The sequence below is a fragment of the Xyrauchen texanus genome, chromosome 20 (assembly GCF_025860055.1).
Source record: "Xyrauchen texanus isolate HMW12.3.18 chromosome 20, RBS_HiC_50CHRs, whole genome shotgun sequence".
Taxonomy (NCBI): Eukaryota; Metazoa; Chordata; class Actinopteri; order Cypriniformes; family Catostomidae; genus Xyrauchen; species Xyrauchen texanus.
This window is the reverse complement of record NC_068295.1, coordinates 37,155,356-37,180,005: the sequence shown is the minus strand read 5'-3', so window position 1 is coordinate 37,180,005 and position 24,650 is coordinate 37,155,356. Positions and strand designations below refer to the sequence as shown.

The following is a 24,650-nucleotide window of genomic DNA, read 5'->3' as shown; positions in this document are numbered from 1 at the left end:
CAATGATTTATAGTGCATTTGTAAACGAATTATTAGTTATTAAATAACACTGTTATAAACCCTTTACAAAGGTAACATTAATGTAACGTGTTACCCAAATGGTTTATTTATAGTTGGCTCTTCATATCAAGCTAGGTTAGGAGAAAGCATTTTACAATTGAAATAAAAAAGAAATAAAATTACACAGTTCACCTTATATCTAAATTCAAGTTATATTTCTAATTGAATGTGATGATGATTATGTTTTAGTCAATGCAAATCTGATTCCAGACTTACACACGACCAGCAATGGCCGAGCAAATGTTTACCTCCCTGTTTCTCTCTGTTCTTGAAGAACTCTCTCTCCCTCTCTCTGGTTTAAATTTCCTTTAGGGACTTGGCGAGACCCGCAGCATCAGACCCCATTCAGTCTATTGTTAATTGAATGCATCTACAATCAAAGTGTGGAGTGTTTGGGTCAGGAGTCTCGGTGATTGTGGCCTACCCCAGAGCAAAAGAACGGCCCCGAGAGACACAAGCTCACCAACCTCCTTTACGCTGGACAGCTATCAGGTTTAGCCTAGGGACTGGAGCGCTTCAAAGAGCTAATGACCAACTCCAAATATATTTTCTTGATTGAGTGTGCGGTTGACTCGAAGGTAACTTTTTTCTCGTCTTGATCCACAGGGGATGTCTTCTGTTACATTTACACACACAAGTACATGTTGAATTGTTTTTCCAACAATGTTTAACTATTAAAATTACACATTTCATACTGAATCGAAATATATATTCACTGATTTAATAAGACTGTGAATAGCCTGGAGTATTATGCATCAATTAAGCATTTTTAACCTACACTGTAAAAAAAATAATTGTTGAGCAAACTTAAAGATTCAACACAACATGATGAAGTAAGATTTTTGAGTTCTCTCAACGACAGTCTTAATAATTTTCCTTAGCAACATTGCTTTGTTTAGTCAATGTGAATTGAAAAAAATATATATTTTGCTAATTTCTTGTTCAGCCATCTATCATTTTGCAACATGAGGACTTTCTTTAGATCACCATTTATATTACGTTTATAAGAGGTTAACTGCAATCTTTACCTCTAAAGAGGGAGGTATGTCTTGCAAGACGTACTGTATGACATGGACACACAATAGACCTCAATAATGGTGACAATCAACAAACCTCATTAAGTTAAAAGATGAGCTCTTAACATCACCACACAACAATTGACCAATAGTGGTAACAAAAACAGCATTAAAAAAAGCCTATAACATTAACCACATAATTGATCTATGTTGCAAAGCATGCTGGGAACTTGCAAATCAGCAACATTGTTCAATATGAAACGGATCGTTCTGACAAGTTGGGACATGTGGGGGAATATTGTTGGTCTAACATGTGTTTTCATGTAGATGCAAAGTAATTCACATTTTGAGTTTCTGTGACTCAAAAACACCCATAAGTCAGATAAAATGCAATCATTATTTTTACAGTGGGCTTATTTCTGCCTTGTCCAGGTTGTGGAAAAATAGCAGAGATCAATAAATTTTTCAATTGCAAAATCTACTTAAACTACTTTAATGCTTTACATTTTAGCAGAGGAATTAATGCAAGTGTGGTGATCAACATTATGCCACATATGCTGTCGGTTTAGCTTAACTTGTATTGAACCCGGAACATTCCTTTAAGTATGCAAAACCACACAGCTCATTTTGAATGTGAGAAGGAGGGTGTGATGTACATGAAGTGTGTGCTGTCCGGCCTTCATGGATGGTCTTAATATTAAGACACCTTCTCGGCGTGTACAGACAGAGGATCACTGAGGAGCTCATTAGGGTGTGCTGGCACTCTGAGCCCAGGCCTGGCTCTCCCCGTGTCCTTGCAGGAATATATGGGTCTTCTTCACACGTCCTCTTCAAAAGCACTCTTTTGCTCCGTCGCTGCCATCTCCTCCTCCCCCTCATCCCTTTTTCCTCTTCTCTTTTCCTCTCAAAGGTGCTGATCAATTCACAGCCTCCTTCGGAGGTGTGAGACTCATCCCTGCACTTTGTGATTGGCTTAGGCATCACAAACCCTCTGTCGTCTCTCTCCTTCGCATTCTCCCCCTCTCACTATCTCTCAACGAGGGCAGCGGCCTACTCTTTTCACCTCTGGGCTCTGCCAGCCTGTGCTCCACACACCACTAAGTCGGCCAGACTTCGGTCAAATGAAATAACACCAATCAACCCCCCCCCTCCACACACACACACACAAACACATCTCCCTCTGCCTCTCTCTCTCTCTCTCTCTCACTCACTTTCTCCTCCTCTCTTGTGGTTCTGAGCCCATTAGCACACCTGAAATAATAACTCAAGTGACAAATGTTTTGGCACTTCTAGCTGATAGACCAAGAGAAAGGGTGGGAGAGAGCACACAATGCTCTCAGAGATTTAGACACGGTATTTTCCAATCCCAACTGCGGGAAGATGACAGATTCAGGAATCATCCTATGTGAAAAATCTAAAGCTTGATGTTACACTGTAAACCCTAACGTTGTCATTACTGGAAATTTCAAGTTGTCTTAATTAAGTAGTACCTGAAATGTTTAAGTTCATTGAACTTATTTATCTTAAAAATCCATAGACTTAATTTACGTGTTAATAACTCAAACTTTTGTGTTCAAATTGAGGCAATGGTGAATACCCATTATGCACTTTAATTATTTCATCATGTTTTCTTGGACAAAGGGAAGCTATAGGGGCATTAAAATTTAATTTAATTCTTTAATTAACCATTTAAATAGGGTTTAGGTCTTTTGTATTATTATTTATGTTGTTTTGTTGCAAATAGTTGTTTTGTGTGATGTCACCATTAGGGTGATCAGTGTCCCATTTGGTCGAGTTGGACCTTGTTGCCTAGTTCTCTTTGTGCATGTGCAGTTAAAGTGCAGGTGTATATGCATTTCGAGAATTAAGTTTATTTAATGAGTGACCTAGAATCATGAGCTCTTGTTTGATCTAAAATTGAATCAGTTCAAGTATTACAATATTTAAATAGCAAATCTGAGTTAAATCTACTTGCATCAAGTTACCTTAACCTATATAGTTAAGTTCATTCTACATCAACACCAAGTTCATTGAAGGTCATTTTTGGAGATGGCTTAACACAGTTCAATTGAGGGAGGGAGTTTACTTAATCAAATGAGAAGAGTCAATTTTGTAGGGTTTTCAGTGTAGTAATACAACAACAATAAAAACAGATCTGAGTACAGTGTGTTCTTTTAATCAAAAATCCCATTTACAGTGAATTCATGTCAGTTTCAGTGGTCACATTTATTTAATAAAATCAACAAGACCCTTTTATACAATCTACATAATGTAACATGACAATGAGATCACACATGTGCTTTCCTTAATGCTCCACTGGTAATGCATAGAGTAAAATTCAATAATGCACCTTAGTGAATACAATTACAAATACAAATAACTGATATAACAAACAAAACATACTGAAAAGAAAAGACTGCAAAAAGTGTCCTTTAATTGGTAAAAAAAAAACTGTCTTTTATTATTATTATTATTATTTTGTTCTTACTGTACAAAAAGGCTAAATGTGAAAAATTCTATGTTTGAGTAAGTTATTCCTTATTTTAAAAGTATTTGTGCTTTATGTTTTACTTATTTACAAAGTTTTTCAGTTACGGAAGAACAGAAAATACTTAAAGATGAAAAAGTCAACAGCCAATTTTATGAAGTTATTAGATTCAACTCATTGATCACATGAAACACGTGCTGGATTACGTAGTTTTAAATATTGATTAATACATATACTGTCTACAAAAATGTCATATTTAATTACTCGTGATGAACATTTGATCAAACATGTTTAATTTTCGAAATAGTGTTGCCTGTATTTTTGTTTATATTTCAGAAAAGTCGCTGCAGCTGTCATTAGGGAACAAAGAAAAACAATTCTTTATGTGTCCAGTAGAAGGCGCACATGATCAAGTATACAGGTCACTGAAAGCCTTTGCATGAAAAATGCTTTTCTTCTGGACCTTGTCTGGTTGTTCACATTATTGCAAATGCAAAAGTCCTGCAGTCTCTCGATTAACAAAGTTTGTTGCAAATAAAATGTAGGCCTAATAAAGCAAAATAAAATAATGTAAAATACAACAAAACAAAATGTCAAAAATGGAGTGAAATAAAAAACAACACATTTTATATTATTATCAGGTCAACAAATAAAATAAAAAAATATAAAAATAAAAAAGTATCCTATATAGCGCTTCATTGCAAAGCATCCGACTAATGTTAGTAAATAAATAGTCTACAGTAATGTATTTGTCCACCCCTGTAACATTTACAAATAATTAAATAATAATAATAAAATATTCCGACTATTTATAGTAATAAGCTGATGGACGCAGCGCTCATATTTCATTTGTTTACGTATTCTGGATAACTTGAACTATCACAAGCGCCTATAGTTTATGTCTTGCGGTTGTAAATGATTTGTGTAGCCTATGCATTCCACTTTGTTAAGTGAATGAATTTGACTTTCCCCCGATTAGTACTAAATAATGATTATCTGAGATTTTTCTGACATTTTAAACTATCCAGTAGCCAAAAGCGTGTCCGTTGTTAGCTTGTGTAAGAAAATCCACAGAGTAAACAGATAAACGAATATTTGAATATTCAAACATATACTTTACATTTGACAAACACTTTAAGCATGTCGTAAGAGCATTACATCCAGTGACAAAATCAAGAAAAACTCAACAGCCTACTGTTTTCTTCCCGCGCGTCTTACCCGGTCCCGCTAGTCTTGTAACTTTCAGGCGGTTGTCAGTGGTGGGGAAGGCAGGGTTCACTGCTGACTGGCCCCTGCTCGCAGATTGCTGCTGGGGGATATAAACGCTGACCTCCGTTTGACTTCTGAACCACAGCGACATGTTGCTCTCAATATAGCGACTAAGAGAGAGAAAGATTCAAATGAATAACAAACATTGAGGCAGGATGGTAACATTCTTAGAAACATCTAAATGACTTCGTACGTTTTAACACGTTCTTGTTTTAAGCATGAAACTAGGCTCAATTTAATTTCTGAAGCCTAATGTATCGGCTAATTGTTGCATGTGGCCTGTCTAAAAAGTCGAATTATTTTAGAGGCCCTATATGTTATAAAATAGGCGAACTTAAAATATAGGCTACTCTACACTTATTATGTAGGCTACATATACTGTATATTTAATACAAACAAATAATGTGTCTATGAATCATTCTTAAAATAAATAAATACAATGAATAAAACCATAAACTCTAACCTATAAATAAAACATGAAACACCAGATAGCCACAATGAGCATTTGTATAAATGATGCCTGTGGTGCAAATAGATAGTCTCTTTTTTATCGGATAGTGCATCAGGCCAGATCAAATGACCCGATAAAGAGTCGGACTTGTTTTTAATCTCACATTCTCATTCTATGTCGAAAGGTTTACATCTCTTTCTAAACCCAATTTATCCGAATTGACGGTATTAACTCACTGATGCGTTTTGCAATCTTCTGACCCTCACTAAAAAGCCAACCTAAACAGTGAAAGTCCATGCCTTCATTGTGCTCTTTAACGTCCTTTTATAGATGCTAATTGAAGGAACTTAATTACTTTATAATGCTATTCTGGTACTGTGACAGCAGTTAAGCGTTTGGGTAAGCACAGCTTTCATGTCATTCCGTTTGCTTCTCACATAATTGAGACAGACACAAAACTAACGTTGAGATTACAAACATCAATAAAACAAATGCGATAAAAAAATAAAATAAAAAATATAGGCCTATAATCAATTTAATCTACAATGCATTAATGCTTAACTGGAATAATTTTTTTTATTAGATTTTTTTTTTTCTAAAACTAATATTCGGATGAATCTAAACTTTGTCACAGCATAGTAAATAGGCTGCTTAAAAGGAGACAATACTTACCAAAAAACAAAAAAAACAAAACGCATTCATGTTTATCTATTTTATGGCGTTGGGTTAGTCATATAGCCTATCTGTTGCATGAATCCTGTTTTCATTTGTGTTTAAATCCACGCGAGCTGCACTAAAGGAAACATCAGATATCTCACCCGCGCAGCGCGCACCCTTCGTTTGGGGATTTGATAGTAATTTCATGCCAGTAAATGTGCGCGACGGATCCTACCGCTGCTCTTCCGCGTAAAAAGAGGGCTGTGTGATGCTCAATGCAGCTGATAAGACACTGCTCCTCGCATCAATCGTTTCTGATCGATGACAGATGCTCCTCAGACAAACTTCATACGCCTTGTCACCTTGTCAGTAGTATTGCCCACAAAAGTGCACTCCAGGTTGCGCTTAAAGCAACCTATTCGGATTTCATTTCAGATTTTAAGGAATGTGTATTAGTTAATAACACATTTGTAATAAAGACAAGTATGCATAATACTTTTTATTTAAGGAGCTGTTTTTGACATTTTGCAGAACACAGCCTAACTGCTAATCTTGACTCTTGGGACTAAAGTTCTGATTGGTGGACTTTAAGATGTCTCTGAAGACATTGGAATGCCAAGTTCAGTCCTGGAAATGTAAGCAAAAGAATCGCAAAATGATGGCACGAAGAACGGTTTACTAATGGACGTGCATGTTGTCAAAAGAGCACATAAACTGAAAATCAATATCATTCATTTAATCAAAATTGCAATAGGAATTCAACAACCATTAACTTTTACGCAATACAAAGACTGGGTGTCTTGTATGTGTATTATGCTTGTTTCAGTATGGTTTAGAGGTAAATACAGAGAGAAAGGGAGAGAGACAGAGTGGCATTAAAGCAAAACAGAATGCAAAGATTACATTCTTCTTAAGATTGCAATGTCTATATACCACACTTTCTTCATTTGTGGCCACATATCGACCGATTAATTAATGATTGATTGTGTTTTGAACCAATAGACGACTTTATTCACTGCAGCACGTTCATTGGACACTGCACCAAACTCCTAAGATCCTACAGTAAGTGGATGAGCCCATTCACAAATGATAGGGGTGTTTTGGCTCAGAGCGCACGGCGCACACAGGACTGCTGAAGAGCAGCATATTTCTGAATAAAGACGTTTTGTTGAGTTATGTATGTGTGAGATGTAAGGAATATGGGCATATGGTGTAAACAGTGTTTCATGGTAGTGCAGTGCTTTACAATAGGCTACATCGTAATGCGCGGCATGTGGAAAACTTAGTTACGGACCTTGGACAGGGTTGCTCAAGCAAGTTTCTCGACTATTATAAATAGGCTAGTGTTTTCCATTTTATTCCATTATGATCAGAACTGCGTAAACATAAGCAGGGTTCAAACGAAGTGGCATGATGTGAAAGACTTCGCACTCCGTTTGGAGAATGGTAACATTGCATCCTTATTTGCGCTTTTGAATCCATTGTTTCCAAATGCGCACTTGCATCCGTTTATATGTTTTAGCCTATGTCCTGTCTGAAATATGAACGCAGTGTCGTGAATGAAAAAGACTAAAAGCGTAACGAGGTCTCTGCATGTTATTCACGCTGAACCTTGGTAATGGTCTTCCTCTGCGCTTTACCGAGTCCGACACACATCACCCCCCCTGCTTTGGCAGAACTTGATGTGGTCCATCGCCTTGTGTAAGACGCGACCTGTTATGGCCACCACTACTTCCGGGTTTCAGCAGTCTGGTCCAGATTCAGTTGCCGAGGCGCGTTCAACACACACACTCATTGTACACAAACGGGGAAAGGCAGCTCGCAGCATCGATCGTGGCTCCTTTAAGAAAAACTAAGCCAGAATTATCAGCCCTCCTCCTCTTGATCTCATTTAGAAGCTATTGCATAAAAAAATCAACCCAGGAGCCGAGAGTGATCAAAGAAACGAGAGAGAGCTTCATTTTTGTGCATTAAAGTAGTATTAACGTTAGGGGTGCTAACCAGTGGAAGCGCACCGAGGATCATCATTCATTCAGCACTTTGACAAGCTCGCGTTTGATTGATTGACAGCCGGAGTGGCAAAAAGCCACGAGATTTGCTAGTTTTGTTTGAGGGGGCATTTTCATACTGCTTTGGGAAAGAAGATTTTGCTCGAGCCTCGTCGGTGTCCAGTGGAAAAGAAAGCGGAGGACCTATCGCCTGAACGCGTTCGGCTGAACTTGTGGTGAAGGACTGGCTTCATCGCTCGCTTGAAAGAGGCTTTTGGATTTTGGGGGGGAAACATCCAAAATTTGGAATTTGCGTGTTTATTTCGCATTAACCCTGGCCTCATAGGGGATATATTTTTGATTAAAGGAAGACGAGGGAGTGTGGAGGGCTATGGCGCAGAGGGTACGTATCCCGAAAAGTTTTTTCGGCTCCGTATATTGTTGAATGCAAGTTGGAAATGCTGAAACGTGGCCGATGTCAGTCTCGCAAACTTTCTCTTCTTTTGTCTGCCAGTTTTAATAAGTTTCTCTTTTACATGCAACTTTACATCGCTCACTTTCATGCATTGAAATGTTTATGTATTACCTGGCATATAGCCTAGTTGTGGGACTCTGAAACATTTTAAATGGATAGGCTACTCTCAAATTTAGTTATGACATATTTTGAAACTAAATGCTAGACATGGAACTATAATACAATACGGACCGAAATGTATTTTGCCGAGTTTCTTTAATCTCTTCACACGGCCATAAAACCTTTGAATAGTTCAACTTTAATAACTTTGTCATTCTAAAATGTGACATGATATTTAACACACTGTGCAAGAATATTAATTTGCAGCAAATTCATTTGAGACTAATTATTTCCATAATAGTTTTATATTCAGCACCATCACAATAAAGTATGGTTGTGCCAATAACATAGTTGTAAAGTTGACATTTGGTTGCTCACCTATTCTTTGCATTTGTAATCAAATGTAAACAACCAGAAAGTAGATTTCATTGCAACATTCCGGCCTTTTGCTTTTGATGGGGGAATTACAACAGCTCCCTGCTGGCTTGCTTACACCTTTATAGTTTTCAAATTGAAATGTGTTTATTTCACATCCTCACACTTTCCCCATTCCATACCAAGACGCTTACAATAATTATGATGAATAATCATGGTCACTGGTCAATTCTTTTAAAGAAATGTCAAACATGATTGCCACAACCTGTGGGCAAGATTGGACAATGTAAAACTTGTGTTTTATTAGACTACTGCTAATGCTGCTACATATGTTTATATTCAAACAAGTGCAAGAGAGTTTGCTAACAAGATAATGCACATCAAATGTGACACTATCTATATCTTGATTTTGAGCACTTGGGAAGATAAGAACTCATATAATAAAAGTGGCATAACAGCACACATAGAGTTACACAGCAGTCGTGAGATATTTTGTGATTATCTCAGTGAAGCTGTTGCTCAGTGCTCCATGTGGATGTGTCCGACCCAAAGTCTCTGTCAACTACAGTTTGTTTTTAAAGCACATGACACTTTTTGAAATAAAGCCTGTATTTTGGCAAAGTGTTAAACACACGAGGTAGCCTAGTCTGCATGCAGAGCCGATGTATTTAATTACCTTGTAATGCCACATTAAAGTGTTCTGGAGAAACTATATTTTTTATTTGAACCTCCTATTTAGCTCCTACTGTATTTTATTTGTGTGTTGTTGCTGTTTTTTATTTATTATTAGGCTATTTATTGAAATTAATGTGCTCTGTAAGAGATAAAAGTGACAACATTGGACTATTCCCCTCGTGTGTGTGCGCAGTACGAAGATATACCCCACTATGGGATGGACGGAGTAGGAATCCCGGGCACGATGTACGGGGACCCGCACGCCGCCAGATCCATGCAGGCTGTTCACCTGAATCACGGGCCCCAGCTCCACTCTCACCAGTACCCGCACGCGGCCCACACCAACGCTATGCCGCCCAGCATGGGCTCATCCGTCAACGACGCCCTAAAAAGAGATAAAGACTCAATTTACGGGTACGTGCAGAAAGCAATGAACATATATTTCATGATTGTTTGCTAATCACACATTTTTTGAGCCGTAGTTGAAAAGAGGTTCTGTACTAAAAGGTGGGGCATGTTTCTTTTTTATTTTCGGAAAGTTTGGTTTTACTTAGCTTACGTTTACTTTGTTTATCATTATTATTATTATTATTATTATTATTATTATTAATAATAATAATAAAAAAAAAAGAAATAAACTTGTTGGCTGCTTAGTTAATGAGAGATATTTTCACTGTTGGTTTAAAACATGCAGACTATTATTTATCGTTTCTAACTGTAATATGTATTTGATAAATAGTAAAGAAATCTAAATAATCGTTAAGCACAAAAACATCTATAATTGTTGGCTAAAACTTCACTTTTTAATTTCTCAAACTTCAGATTGTCAGTTCTAAAATTGTAAACACTCACAATGTTAAAACTACAATAAAGACCCATCCGAAGAGTTTAGCTCTGTTTAACGTGCACGGTCTGTTATTAAAATGTGCACATGTATCTGGATGTGCTGGTTCTATATATTTTCTGTATATTTTCCGGAGTTGCTTCAAAAGTACCTTACAAACAAAAGCTTCTGGATCATACGAGTTTGCATCAGAGCGCCGTATGTAAATGCCGATGTCGTTCAAAATAGCAACATATATGTAGTAACAAGCTAAAGAACACACTCTCATTCATTCTGGATTAGATAGGTCCCTAAACATTTACACAAGAGATAGGCCCAGTAGTTGAACCATGGTTAAATTGCATGCTTGGCCTAAACTCAACACGAGCATTTCTTAGGTACTGTGACCTCGTAGCCCACTGTTTATATTGACTGCTGTCTTTGATAATGCGTTCTAGGAGTCCATATGACACAACATAATGCACAATTGAACAGGCTCGTAAGAATGCACGAATAAATAGTACGTTTATACACTTTTATTCGGGCGCAATTGTACGCAGATATTGTCTGCTCACATTAAGTAAAATCAAGTTAATGAAACCAAAACTTCTCAGGTAACCTAATTGATTTATAATAACAGGCTATTTTAATAAACCATAGCTGTAAACGATTGCATGAGATTGAATATGTTTATAAGCTGTCTTGATGTGCTCATACAAAGCTTTCTCCACGCTGACGTTTTTTATTATTTATTTTTATTCCAGGCACCCTCTGTTCCCACTTCTAGCACTGATTTTTGAGAAATGTGAATTAGCCACTTGCACACCTCGAGAGCCCGGTGTGGCTGGAGGCGATGTGTGTTCGTCAGAGTCTTTCAATGAGGATATAGCAGTGTTTGCAAAACAGGTCAGAGACACTTTTATGGAGAGAGAGAGAGAGAAAAAAAGTTTCACATAGTTTTGTTGTCGCTTAGTTACTTAAGCGTAGGCTACTTTGTAACTTTACATCATAATAAACGCGTAGTCTAATCGATGCATTGTTAATTAATTTGGAAAATGAAAATAATCAACTTATGTTTTATAAATATTTTTCTAATATTTTTTTATTATTATTTACATGCATATCGTCTCAGATTCGGGCAGAAAAACCGCTTTTTTCATCAAATCCTGAGCTGGATAATTTGGTAAGTGCAAATGATTATTTTTGCGTTGTATTTTGCGTTGTCTGAAAGAGTTGTGATTTGCTAGAGCTGACTTGTCATTTAAAATCTTTATAAAATATTTCAAAACTTCTTAAATGGGATTTTTGATTTCTCGACAGCATTGCCATTACAGATAACTTTCGTGTTTTTTTTTTTTTTTTATTATAATTTTTATAGATATATATAATAGTTTAAAAGTTTGTATTTTTATGCAAATTATTTCTTAGCAATAATGTTTTGTTATTTTGACGTGTCACCCTTGTTCAGTGTGTCGGTTTCAAACAGAGCACACATATCTAACTAATTAAAACATGTATTACAGTGATAATTTATTCATAAATGATGTATTATCTGACTTGATTTTAATGCGTTGTCTAGCTCGTGACCGCAATATGATACTAAATGTCATACATCACTTAATTTACTTATAATTGGCCTGTTTGTCGTCACATTCATATTGAAACTTTTTTTAATTATTTTTTTTTATATATATTTGTCAATTTCCCCCAGATGATACAAGCCATTCAAGTTTTACGGTTTCATCTTCTGGAGCTCGAAAAGGTAATCAAAGTTCACCAACTGTTAGGTCCTCTCTTCAAACCTATGGGCCTCATCTGCATAAATGTATTTTTCCTAGTCTGTTGTAATTAGTGCCAAAATCAATCATGCTGCCGATTCCCCCTCTGAGTTTAATTACAATGCAACCTGCTACAGCGGGCACAGATATTTCATATAAATAAATTCAATGTCTTTCTGCCGTGCCTCCTTTATTTTTACTAATGTATTATTTGATATTGACAGTCGATTGGTATTACCTGATTAAAGGAGACCACGTCGATGGCACGTTTATCTATTATCAGCAAAACACTCTGAGGAATTTTATCAACACCTGTTTCACGACGAGAGAGGGCCTATCAAGTGATTTATCGGCAGAATACATAGCTTTACAATTTTGAGTGCACACTGGCTCCAAGTTATTTGCATGAGCCTCTAGGGCTATATGTGCTGAGATAACACGGCAAAGCCATAGTTTGAACATTCAGCTATAAATGCACTGAATGTCATTCACTGGCCTGAGAGAGCATGTTATTCCCTTGTAAGGAGGTGGTAATTAAATAACTAGACGAAATGAAACAGTTTACCTTAAATGTCAGTCAAGCAGGTCATCTCTCTAATGGCCACAACCCCGGGAGCAGATGCATTTAGCACGGGTGTTGAATACGGTGTAGCCCGTGAGTCGTCTTGTCAGTGTCAATTTTCAGCGATATCTCTATTTTGATAGGGAGTAAAGTTATTTCGCATTCTGGATGCGTTTGATAGCAGTCAGAGAAGGCCGTTGGGAGAGGTTTTCCATGTCAATAGGAGTTCTGGATGCACTTGTCAACTCGCTGTGATGACCCCCTTCTGCATCTATAGGTACATGAACTTTGTGACAATTTCTGTCATCGGTACATCAGCTGTTTGAAGGGCAAGATGCCCATCGACTTGGTTATAGACGACAGAGAAGGAGGATCCAAATCAGACAGTGAAGATATTACAAGATCATCGGGGCCACTCGATCAGGTACGTGGTGGAGTCCATTTCTTTTCTGGCCATTGAAATCGTCTTTTGGGTCACTTTCTTGGCCTCGCTGTTATTTGCATACGATTAAGCCTTTTAAATTCCATCGGATTGAAAAATTTTGAATAATGTGGCTTATTATTGCTTCATTAAGGAATTTGATCCCGGAACTGACCCGAGGAGATTAGCTCGTGGAAGCATTGCCATAAACTTGACCTGTTTCTTGTCGATTTGAATTTTGTCCTTTCCCTTTTCTTACCAATCTCCTGCGTTTTCTTTCTTTCTTTTTTTTTCATGGTTGGGCTATCTATGGTATTTATCAATTACTATCATACCTAATGGAGAAAATATTAGGTGGGCATTTAGAGGATTGGTGCGTTTGGTCAACAGCATTGTCTGCTGTTGTTCACGCTTCATTAGTTGCCTCGTCAGTGTTTTTCCTCAGACAAGAGCGCGCATCGCTAATGCGCATCATTCTACCCAAAGTGCTTTGAATAGCAGACGCGACGCGCGCTCATGTTTGAGTAGTGCGGTGTCATACAGCATTCTGTATGTATAGGAAAATGTATGGATATATTTGTGCTTCTATGATATTTATGCGACAGCCTTTATTTGTGGAACCTTTGATGTTTCTTAAAGTTTTGCGCACTTTTCATTCCTCAACTTTTACGCGTTCTTTGCGCGTATCTCTACACCTCAATTTTGTAAAAATGGATGCGTTTAAAAAATAGATTTTCCCTCCCTAAATTGGATATATGAGTCCTGGGAGGAGCACTGGTTAAGAAAAACTAAGTGGTCATATTAAGGGGATTAGTACATAAAAGTAATGAAGCGATTAGGCTAAATAATTTAAATCCTTCATTTTCCATATGGCTGAGTTATCAAATAAAGCACTGACCAGTTGTAGCTTTCCAATGAGTGCGTCGGTCACAAGCTTTGATATGAGAGAGAGAGAGAGAGAGAGAGAGAGAGAGAGAGAGAGAGAGAGAGAGAGAGAGAGAGAGAGAGAGAGAGAGAGAAGGAAAAGAAAAGAAAAGAAAAAAACCCCTGTTCAATTCACTACCAAACAGGGACTGAAATAAAACGACCTTTGGTTGCCTTAGTCTCTTCTATTTCGGTTGTATTAATTATTATGTTAATGAGCAGATCTGTTCGGATAGGCTAACACTTCTAATTCAAAGGCAGCATTAAATAGCACGAGGTCAAGTCGTTTAACAAAACTCTGTAGTAGGGAAGTTGCCAAGATTTTTGAATAGATGGATTCTTGAGCAGAGATTGAAAATTGAATTTAAGCAATAGACATAAATTAGGCTTATAATAAGACCCATGGGTATGAAGGTATATAACTTGATAAGAGTCATTTATGTTTTTCTCGAGGGCACGAATTTAGATCTTTAATTGACTTTGAAGACATGTCCTATATTTTCTTGATAACGACTAATGCCTAAATATCGGGGCTAGTATGAGCTGTTTACATCTTAAAACGTCATATAAAAAGTCTGATTCCCAAATGACCAACTTTTCAAAAGTTTGCTAACGTGAGGCATTTATTTAATTATTAATTGCGCTGTTTTGTGTTCATTTAAAACATTGTTCAATAATAATAATTAAAAAAAATATATATTAACATTTTTAAATAAAGTATTCGATAAGTAGATGCGCAGTGGGCGGTCTTTGCGCAGTTTTTGGTTGACAAATAAATAGAGATAATGCTAACTTCCCCAAGCATTCGACTCTTGGTCCTATATATGTAATATATCTTATTTTTGTGACTACAGTTCTTCTGTGCTTGCTACGGTGACATCACTAACGAATTTGCGTCGCTCGTGCATTATCTCGTTCCATATGTATTTTTAATATATGCCCTCGGGCATAAAGTTGAATTGGACTGAGGAAAAAAAAAATCTCTTTTGTGCAAATTCCCAACAATGTTAACAAGAGGGAGAAAGGCGGTTCATTTATTCAAAGGCCAATTTATTCCAGCAAGAATTCTGCAGCACACAAGAAGAATAAAAAAAATATCAGGAATATAGCCTTCGTAGAATTTATTAAACTCTTTGGTTCGGCGCTGTGCTGTGTTGTCTTCCTCAGTCAGTTCATCCAAGCATCGTATCAATAATGTCTCAACTCCAGCTTAGCATTGTTTTGCAAGGATCGAGAGAAGAGAAAGAGAGGCAGAGCTCAGGGTTAAAAAGTCAGAGCCATGAGAGCGAAAGGACTAGTTAGCAACTAGTTAACCCATTCCTGCAGTCTTTATTTGGGAGTATCTGTTAAGAAGTTTGGGGTTGTTTGATTGCTTTTGGTAACATTTTACATTGCAGTGCCATGCATATTACATGTTACTATATGTAATTACAACTGTTATAACGATAACAAGTATCTCCACAAAGTAAAGTTGAAGACATCATGTTTAAGGTTCATTAGTTGGCCGTTTATTCATTATCTTCCTTAATTAACTTAATAAACAGTACATAAAAATAGGCTTATACAAAAATTTGCTACATGGACATATATTTATAACACATTTATAACATAGTTATACAATTATAATTCCAATATTTAGGCATATATGTACAGTACCTATTCAAACTACACTATTATTTAGGGAAATATATGTTACATATATGACAATATCCAATCTGTTTTTGCTGGTAGTATTTTATGTGGCATGCATGTTCAAGTATGTTGCTTTTTGATCTCTGCGGAAATCATACATGGACATGCATATGATGTACATGTATTTTAACATATTAGATTACTCTATGGGCTTTCCATATTAAACATGAAATGTGCAACTGTCTTTTAGAAATGATTGAGTGAAATTAGTCACGATGGAAACATTTTCATACAAACATTATCTACCAATGAATTGGCCCGGTAATGACTTTATGTTTTATATCGGCATGTTTATGGCCTTTTTGTGCCTCAGTTCTAGGTGGGCCAATTGGTTGGATCTTGGTAACTTGTTTATGACATATTTGCTCAGTGCTGACGCTCACTTTAGAAGGCCAAGTAAAGGGTCTGAAGACATTTCCATGGGCCGCAGCGTTTGCACAGTTGTCTTTAATTGCAGAGAGGCACTGCCATTTGCTAATGAACTCAACGCTATGAAAACCTCTGCTGTGCTTAAGACTTCAGTTCTCGAGGGCTCTTTAGATTATTCTGTGCGGCCTGAAGAGGAGTTGAAATAATTGAAATGCTGAATAGTTTCTCTGTTTGCAGTTTCCTTTCTATTTTGTTCAGAGCCAATTTAAAAACTAGTGCTGTTATTACAGCGTGAGCTAAGTTATTGATGTAGTATTGCATAGGGGCCACCCAGACGTTGCACCATTTTTGTGCTTCATAATTTTTCTTCAATTTCTAATGTAATTTTGCAGGATTTTGTAATAAGTGCAGCTTTCAGCGAATGCGGATAGGCCTGTTATAAGGGGTTGCATAAATAATGTCACCGTTTCATTGGCGTGAGAGTTTCGTTTGGTGGTTGTTGTGCACTCACTGTCAAATGTATCACTTGTGCTTAAGCAAACAAATGTTTTTGCACATTATTTGGTGCTCAAAATATATTCACCTTATTTGCACTGCATTGCTCCCAATTAATACGGTGTTGTTTTCGATATAGAGTTTCTTTTTATTACCATGATTGTTTTTGTTAATGTGAATCAAAGATGTTCTCTTTAAGATCAGGTTCTTTGCTTTATTTGTTGGTACATTAGTTGGACAATGCCAAAATGATTACTGCACTGGAATCATGGTCTTTGTTAAAGTTATGGGAAGCTGGAATCCCCTTTTCTTTATCTAGACCAACGTTGGCCACTGTCAACGATTCAACAAGTGATGTAGGGCAAACATATGACTATCTTTTCTTTCCTTGGGGTGAAGTGGCACATGAAAATCAAATGTTGGTTTCTCTGATTTAAATTGAAAACAGGCGTTAAGTATTGGGTTTACTGCTCTTTTTAAAGAGACAACCTGGTGTTTAGTTCATGAAATTTGCTTCAAAAATTAGCCCTTTATATATATATATATACTAATGCGTGTTATAATTCTGCAAGTTATGCTGCAATACCTCATTTTCCTTGCAGTTTTTCACACTTTTGACTGTCATTAAAATGTTCCCATGGTCTAACACTTTTAAGAAAATGGCCAACATCATACTCTTTTATTATTACAGGTTTTATGAAATTAAGCTTCAGTATTCCACTCCAAGTCTTTTTAGCCAGTGACATGAAAGCTGTTGTAATTAAAGACGATATGTGATTATCCTACAGTGCCATTAAGGGTGACTTTACTGGTTCTAAAACGAGATATCACCCACAGGCCATTTTTAAACCCTTTACATTCTCTGTAGACCAAAACTAAGCAGATTTTTTTTTTCAGCAATTATTCCCCCCTCCACCCCTTCCTGATTTTGCTCCATTTTGCTTTGTAAGATTTGAGGAAGGAGTAGGTGCTGTTTGTGGGATTAGATTGTCCTAGCGTTCTAGCTCTCTTTCTCTCTTTCTCTCTCTGTTTCTGTGCATGCTATTACCACATCCATTCATTTAAGGAGCCCTAATGCTTTTGCTTGGAATTGAACCAGCAGCCACATGCTGTGTTATCAACATCGAGAATCTTAGCCTTATCAACAAGCCGGAGCAAACAAATAAACAAGTGTCCTGAACAGATTCAGTTTTTGGTCTCGATCCATTGGGCAAAGTTCATGTGTAACTTGTGCTTCCCAAGTATTTTTTTTTAAAAGAGCTTAAGTATTTTAGTGAGCTTGTCCAGATGCCCTTGCTAATCTTGTTTGATGAGGCATATACAAACTTGCAGAACTCTTTCTCTTTCTTTCTCTCTATAAGAGTATTGTGTTGTGCTATCTAGATGAAGCCAGTACTAAAAATAGTACAGTGTGACACTGGTGAAAAAATCAAATGAAAAAATGAAGCAGTCGCTATGGCTTGAAATTGTAAACATAGAGTTTTTGAGTTTTCTTTCCCCTCTAAATTCTATGTACAGTAAAAAGAACTTGATGCTTTTTTTTTCTTTATTATTATAAATGAATTGGAAGCCTAATATTTTTTGCATGAGTGCTTGTATAATGTGGAGAGAAAGAGAGCTTCTATCTAAGACCCACAACACAATGAAAATGCAATGAATTGGAAAGCCTCACCGATCATGGCAGAATCAGAATTTCCAGGAAGGAAAATCTTTTCATGGTGAATTAAGTGGTGGAGGAAGAAAATGGTAATGAAAAAAAAAAAAGGAAAGGCACAGATGACAAACGCTGCTCCCTGGGCTACGCACCGCCGATTTAAGAACTTCAGCTAAAGCTATGCAGAATAGAATGTGGAAAATTGAATTTACTAAACAATTAAGCATTGAATTAATCTACATCCTGCACTGGAGAGAGAGAAGGACATAAGGAGGGAAAGAGAAAAGGAGCAAGGGAAGAAAAAAAATGTAGAGGGGGAGGGGTGGAGAAAAAAAAGCGACTGAATAAATTCTCGCTAGCTCATTAGAGGGACAGTGAATATATCAAGTGTGTTGTTGTGTGCAGCAGGACAGCATTCTCTCTGCTATGGCACTCATCTCTCCCGTAACCATCTGCATCCACACCACCTCCACCCGCTGTTCATTTCGGCCCACATATTTACTCCTTCCCTTATGCGCCTGTGCATTTCCTCCGGGTGTCTGCTCGCTGGTGGACTGCTCTGTGATTTTTTTTTTTTTGTCTTTATTATTAATTAGCTGTTAGATCATTGGTGGATGGGAGTGTTGGGGCAGTTATAAATAGACTGGAGTTCACCCTAGAGATGTCACTCACCCTTGGCCGAGACCCTCCCCCATTCCCATGGGGCCGAGTGGCAGCCTCCCTCAAGCCCTGCTGCCTTTTTGTTCAATTAAAGTTAATGCAATAGTTTGCTATTTTCTCGTTCTAATTATATTTTCAAGTGGGATTTGTTGTGCGTAAAAAACATCCTTTTACGCGAGGAGACTCTGGGGTTTTCAGTCTCCAGGGTGCTGTACCATTCTTTTCCACAAAGCTCTGAATAAACAAGTTCCCTCATTTCTCTCTCTCTCTCTCTCTCTCTCTCTCTTGCTTTTATAAAAAAGTGGAGTTTTAGAAACTGGCAATTTCAGTTTTAACTGTTTGCTCCCTGGGCATGTGTTCTAGATTACCTCTTACGGCATACTTTTGGTATGCTGCAGAATACACTTTTTTCTTCTTTTTTTTGACTTTGTGAACAATTAAAAAAAAAAAAAGAATACATCTAGAGTGGCTGGCACTATTATTCCTCATAAGTTTTTAGGAGACTTATGTCAAATCTATCAAATGCAGTCTGGCTCATTCCAGCCAGCATTTGTTTTTGTTGTTTTTTTTTATCATTATTCTTTTCTTTTTTTCTTTTTTTGGCTGAAAGAAATGCATCTTTGACCATCTTTTCCTTCCAAGAGTATAGTTAAAAAAAAAAAAGAAAAAAGAAAGAAAAATAAAGATCAACATTTATATGTGTTTAGTTACTTAAAGGGCATCAATAACAGTTGCTAACTAGCTGCAGATTTTTTTTCAATGCATTTGCTCAATGTTATAAAACTTTTTTTATTGATTTATGTTTGAGATAATTAAACACACACACACACACACACAGACACACACGTATACACACACACACACACACACACGCACACACACACACGTAATGTATGTGTATTGTGTATTTTTAATATAACATTTGACTGCACATATTCAGAATTACACATGCTTTAAAATGAGTGGAATCTCCTAAGTGAATCTGTAAACGCAAAAAAAAAAGCAGAATTTGGAATATCTGTCATTCACAAAATGTTGAAATATGGTGTTTGTTAATTTAAAGGTGCACTCTTTTGTAATTCTTCATATATTAAAAAAAATATTTTTTAATAAAAAGATATAGTAATTTTGAAATGTATGTATAAAATATGATCACTCACATGAGATAAAAATGGAATACTACTCGCTTAATCTCAGTAACTGTCCTGTTAATGGACACTTTCACACACTGATTAAATGAATCATGGCTGACTGTGAATAGTGAATTTCTACAATGTCATCTGTGACTGAAATCTATTGCATTTGAATGATGCTACATCCATGTACATAGGTGTGTAAGTCCATGAGAACATACAAAAATATATTGAGTGCACCTTTATTTTTCAGGATAATTTGCATATCTATTCAGCTACCAAAAAGAGTGTAATGTACTCAGCTTTTTTTAAAACACATTTTATCATGTTGCAATGATAAAACTTTCACCCCTAAATCAGCACAGAGAATGTGAAAAAAGCCTGCAGATCCCAACTTGGCTTGTTAATGAGTAATATCATCTCTGACACTCTTCTTTTTACATCAGAAAGGATGCTGCAACCTTCATCTCCGAGCTCTTTTTCCTCCCACACCAATGTTACTTTTGTGGAGGTGCCCAGTGATAAGAGGCAACATCTGTTTTGTTCTATAGGACAAGTAAGCCCTGCATGGGGCTGAGTGTGTGCAGGCCCCAGCTCGCCATTGTTCTGTCCACTTCTCTTTATCCCCATGTCTCCACCATTTGCCACATACCATCCGCTCAACAGCTGACACTTTCTACCCCTTTATACACCTAAGCTTAATTGTCAATAGGATTTCTCTCTCTTTCTTTCTCCTACCGTTCCCAACTTAATGGAGAATTGGCTCTTATTTGATTTCAGTTTGATTCGCTAGGCCAGCGAGCACACATACACAGACACACACACATAAACACTCCCCTCGCTCTGGGATATAAGAGAGGTGACTGACTGGCTCTTGTCGTCTTCAGAGATCTCAAGTAAGCCAGTGTGTGTAGACGTTCAGACTGTTTGCAGTCAAACACCCCATCCTTGCGGCTATTGCACATTTTTCTTTCTTTGTTTACAGTTTTATTTCTGTTTCTAAACTATGGATATACTGTCACTGGTAATGATTATTACTTGAAGTCTAGTTTGTGATTCTTATAATAGTGCCATAATTATTTTATTACAGTACTTGCATTCTGTTTTGCCAAACTGAGAAATGCGACTAAGGAAGCTGGCAGCTGAGTTTCGACCATCGTTTTCATGAGATGTACTGACTAAGTTGTTGTGTGAGGTTGCGGAATGAGGCAGAGGCCTGGAAAGAGGTTGTTTCCCTGAAAAACAGCGAAATTAGTAACATCTGATAGGGATGGTTGTCTTTATAACATGCGACTGCAGTGTCTGTGATCTTATGCCTGACTCTCTCTCTCTCTCTCTCTCTCTCTCTCTCTCTCTCTCTCTCCCTTCCGTGCAGACTTCATGGAATAGAGACCATGATGATACGGCTTCCATACGCTCCGGGGGCACACCAGGACCATCCAGCGGAGGACACACATCACACAGCGGTGACAACAGCAGTGAACAAGGTAAGGTTCTGAGACATCCGTTAATGCATATGTAAGGGATAATGTCAAGAATGTCAGCCACTATTGCAAAATAAACCTTAAAGGACTATTCTGGGTTCAAAACAAGGTAAGCTCAGTCGACAGCATTTGTGGTATTGTTGATTACCACAAAAATTGAAATTGACTTTTAAAAAAGCAAGAAATGTATTTTTAACGTTAAAATACACACCGCTCTCAATTATAGCCACAAGATGAAAACAATATGTGTGTTAACATGATTTTAGTATGATAAAATCGTTTACTAACCTTTTATGTGTAAAGTTATATCAAATGTTCCAACTTTATTGCCATGACAACCTAACGCTGTAAACCGTAAAACCCTAAATTGACCGTAAAATGAAGATTTAAACAACTTTACAACTCAAATAATACACGTTTTAACTGAAAAATTAATCTAAGAGCTTATATAAAATTATAAGCTTCAAATTTCTGGCTTCCAACCCTCCAACAATTGTCCCCATTCACTTACATTATAAGTTGAGGCAACCTCGATTTGTGCTTTTTTAAAGAAGGAGGGACGAGTCGTGAATATTTGTATATTGAGCTTAACTTGTATTGGACCCAGACTTTCAGGACTTGTTGACTACATTATCCCACTTAATTCACAGCTACTTACCAAATAAATAAACAAAGGACATGAAAGAGTGATTTGAGTCTATATTATTTTATTATTTAAGAAGATCCGTATGACTGCGGAGTGATGTGAGAGATGAGAAACATCTACGTATGTTGGAAATCGATTGCATGGGAGAATGGACATTTATTAGACAATATTTGACCACAGAATGCAGCGATTGATCGATCATTATCAAGTATGTCAGAGAGCTGTGAAATAAGTGTGTATGTTCTATGGAAATTCCACTGTCCTATTATGCAGATATGGCCAGCCTGTTAAGACTATTGATTAAACAAGCATGTGGATGGAGAGAGCAGGAGTTAAAGCAGATGTTTAGGCGGCCGCTGGCCAGTGATGTGGCATTGGTCCATCAGCTGGTTATGATAAGACTGCATTAATGAGCCCTCCTTTGGGCATGTCTGGACAGGGCATCTGAAGAAAGCCACTGGTGATGACAGTCTAACAGAAGAGCTTTTACACAGCTAGGGCTTCATGAGCTCTGTTATAATCCAGTCCAAGATTTTTGAAAGTCTGGGCAAAAAGAAAAGCATATATCCCCCCAAAGAATAAAAAGAAGAAAAAAAAATCCCTTGGATGTCTTTTGGTTAGGATTTCCCTCTCAGAGGAATGAAAGCTAATGACAGTCAACTTCACTCACCTCGTCATGTCAACGGAATTCAAACGGTAAGCAGGGTCAGCTGTTCTGCACTATGATAGGCTAGTTGTGTGGTTCAACCAATGAGAGCAGGATGTAGGAGGTGCTGTAGTGGAGGAGGGTTTCAAACAAACTAGGCAAAAAGCAACTTCATTTATTATTGAAAGGGATGTCAGGGCAGCAGTTTGTGTGCTGCTGAGCCAGCAGGCAAAGCAGGATGAAGCAGAAAGGACCACATTATGTTCCAGATGACTGAGCAACGATTTATATACCAGTGGCGGTGCTCTCCCTCCACAGAGAACAAGAGCAATAAGAGCAAGAGAGGCCGGCCTGGCCGAGTTCATCAGATGGCCGATGACTAATGGCCTGGGTAGCTCGCCACACTCTGATTGGATGCCTTAATGAGCACATTTTGTGCAGAGTTTGGGCTCCAGCTTGTGGTGACCTTTGCTCTTTATTGACCAACCAGACACATCATTTTTCACATACTTCCAATTATCGGCAGTCTTTTAAAGCCCCTCCCACAACCCCTCCTGCCATCCCTCATGTTCCCTCACCCCAGTGTTTTGGATTCATATTTGTTGTGTCGTGGAGTATTTGGAAGGATCATTGAGCAGTATGAACCTAGACAAATGCTGAATTTGTTCATCTATTCAGTCTTGTGGAGGTTTAGTGACAGTATTATGTTAACATGGGTCAACATGATGATTGTGTAAAGCTGTCCTATCCAATGTATTCACATGTTCTCTAAGGAGTTTATTTAAAGTACCAATAGAGTGCAAAAGTGCCTGCCCACTTTTCAGCAATCTTGGTTCCGGTAGTATTTTTCCCATAATTTTTTATGATTTCATAAAGTACTTCATAAGAGTTTTAAGCAATGACACAAGCCAGCCAGCTCAGAGGTGAATCACAACATTACAAACTTTGTTTTGAAGCAAAAAATGTATTTGAAAACCAGACAGAAAGACAAAGGTTTGAGACTGTGTACTTAATATCTTTATTGAAGGAATGAATTACAATCCAATGAAGCATTACAAATGATGTAATCGAGTTGGAAATTATGGAAAAATAGCTGCTGGCTACACATATAGAATCAATAAATGTATATATTAGTAGACTGCTTCATTTGCAGTGCGTCATAGAAGTGGGCGGTCACTGCAGATCTCTTCTGGCACACGTTGTTGGCCGTGATTCTCCGATTGGTGGCTCTTTCTCTGCTGGATCATGGATCATGTAGTTGTTAAGCAGGAATTTTGCAATTAAAAATAATTTAAAAACAAATGTAATTATTAAATAACACAGACTGATTGCTTCATCAGAATCATATACCATTGATTAACAAACTCTAAACTCTAAAAGTACAGGTTTTACTTTAAAGATTTATTAAGTTATCATTAAAAATCTAAATTATAATGGGATTTTCATTTCCAGAAATAGACTGTTGCGCTCAATAAGACCATTATTCTCCTGTTGACCACGATACCAATGACAATTTTTCCCAATCTGGTGCTTGCCCACTCTGTGTCATTTTCTGTCTCTACCTCCTTTCTGCTTTTCCTTAAAACAAAAAAATGGTCTTGCCCCTTTGTGTCAAAAACAAGAATGGCCTATATGCAATAGCAGCATCACTGCATCATAACAAAATCCCATAAACCCTCAAACTGTATAGGAATATCATGCCCACAAGCATAACATTGTACATCTGTTACCCATCAACACAGAGATTGGCACTTCTGCTGACGGTTTTAGCGGTTGCCATCCACACCATGTTCTCCATATTGCACCTAAA

The 24,650-nt window shown here is 37.3% G+C and overlaps 1 protein-coding gene across 2 annotated transcripts in view; it reads left to right on the top strand.

Annotated features, from left to right (window-relative positions):
• Positions 1-7,683: 7,683 nt before the first annotated feature.
• Positions 7,684-24,650, top strand: part of LOC127660990 (homeobox protein Meis1) — a 77,267-nt gene continuing 60,300 nt past the window's right edge. Inside the window, exons 1-7 of one of the 2 annotated variants that reach the window (XM_052151505.1) lie at positions 7,684-8,332; positions 9,747-9,967; positions 11,141-11,282; positions 11,509-11,559; positions 12,088-12,138; positions 12,994-13,140; positions 21,440-21,551. In XM_052151505.1, the coding sequence (XP_052007465.1) occupies positions 8,321-8,332; positions 9,747-9,967; positions 11,141-11,282; positions 11,509-11,559; positions 12,088-12,138; positions 12,994-13,140; positions 21,440-21,551 (736 nt within the window). In that variant the 5' untranslated portion in view covers positions 7,684-8,320. The remainder of the gene's footprint in view (positions 8,333-9,746; positions 9,968-11,140; positions 11,283-11,508; positions 11,560-12,087; positions 12,139-12,993; positions 13,141-21,439; positions 21,552-24,650) is intronic. The other variant, XM_052151506.1, reaches the window with a different exon arrangement.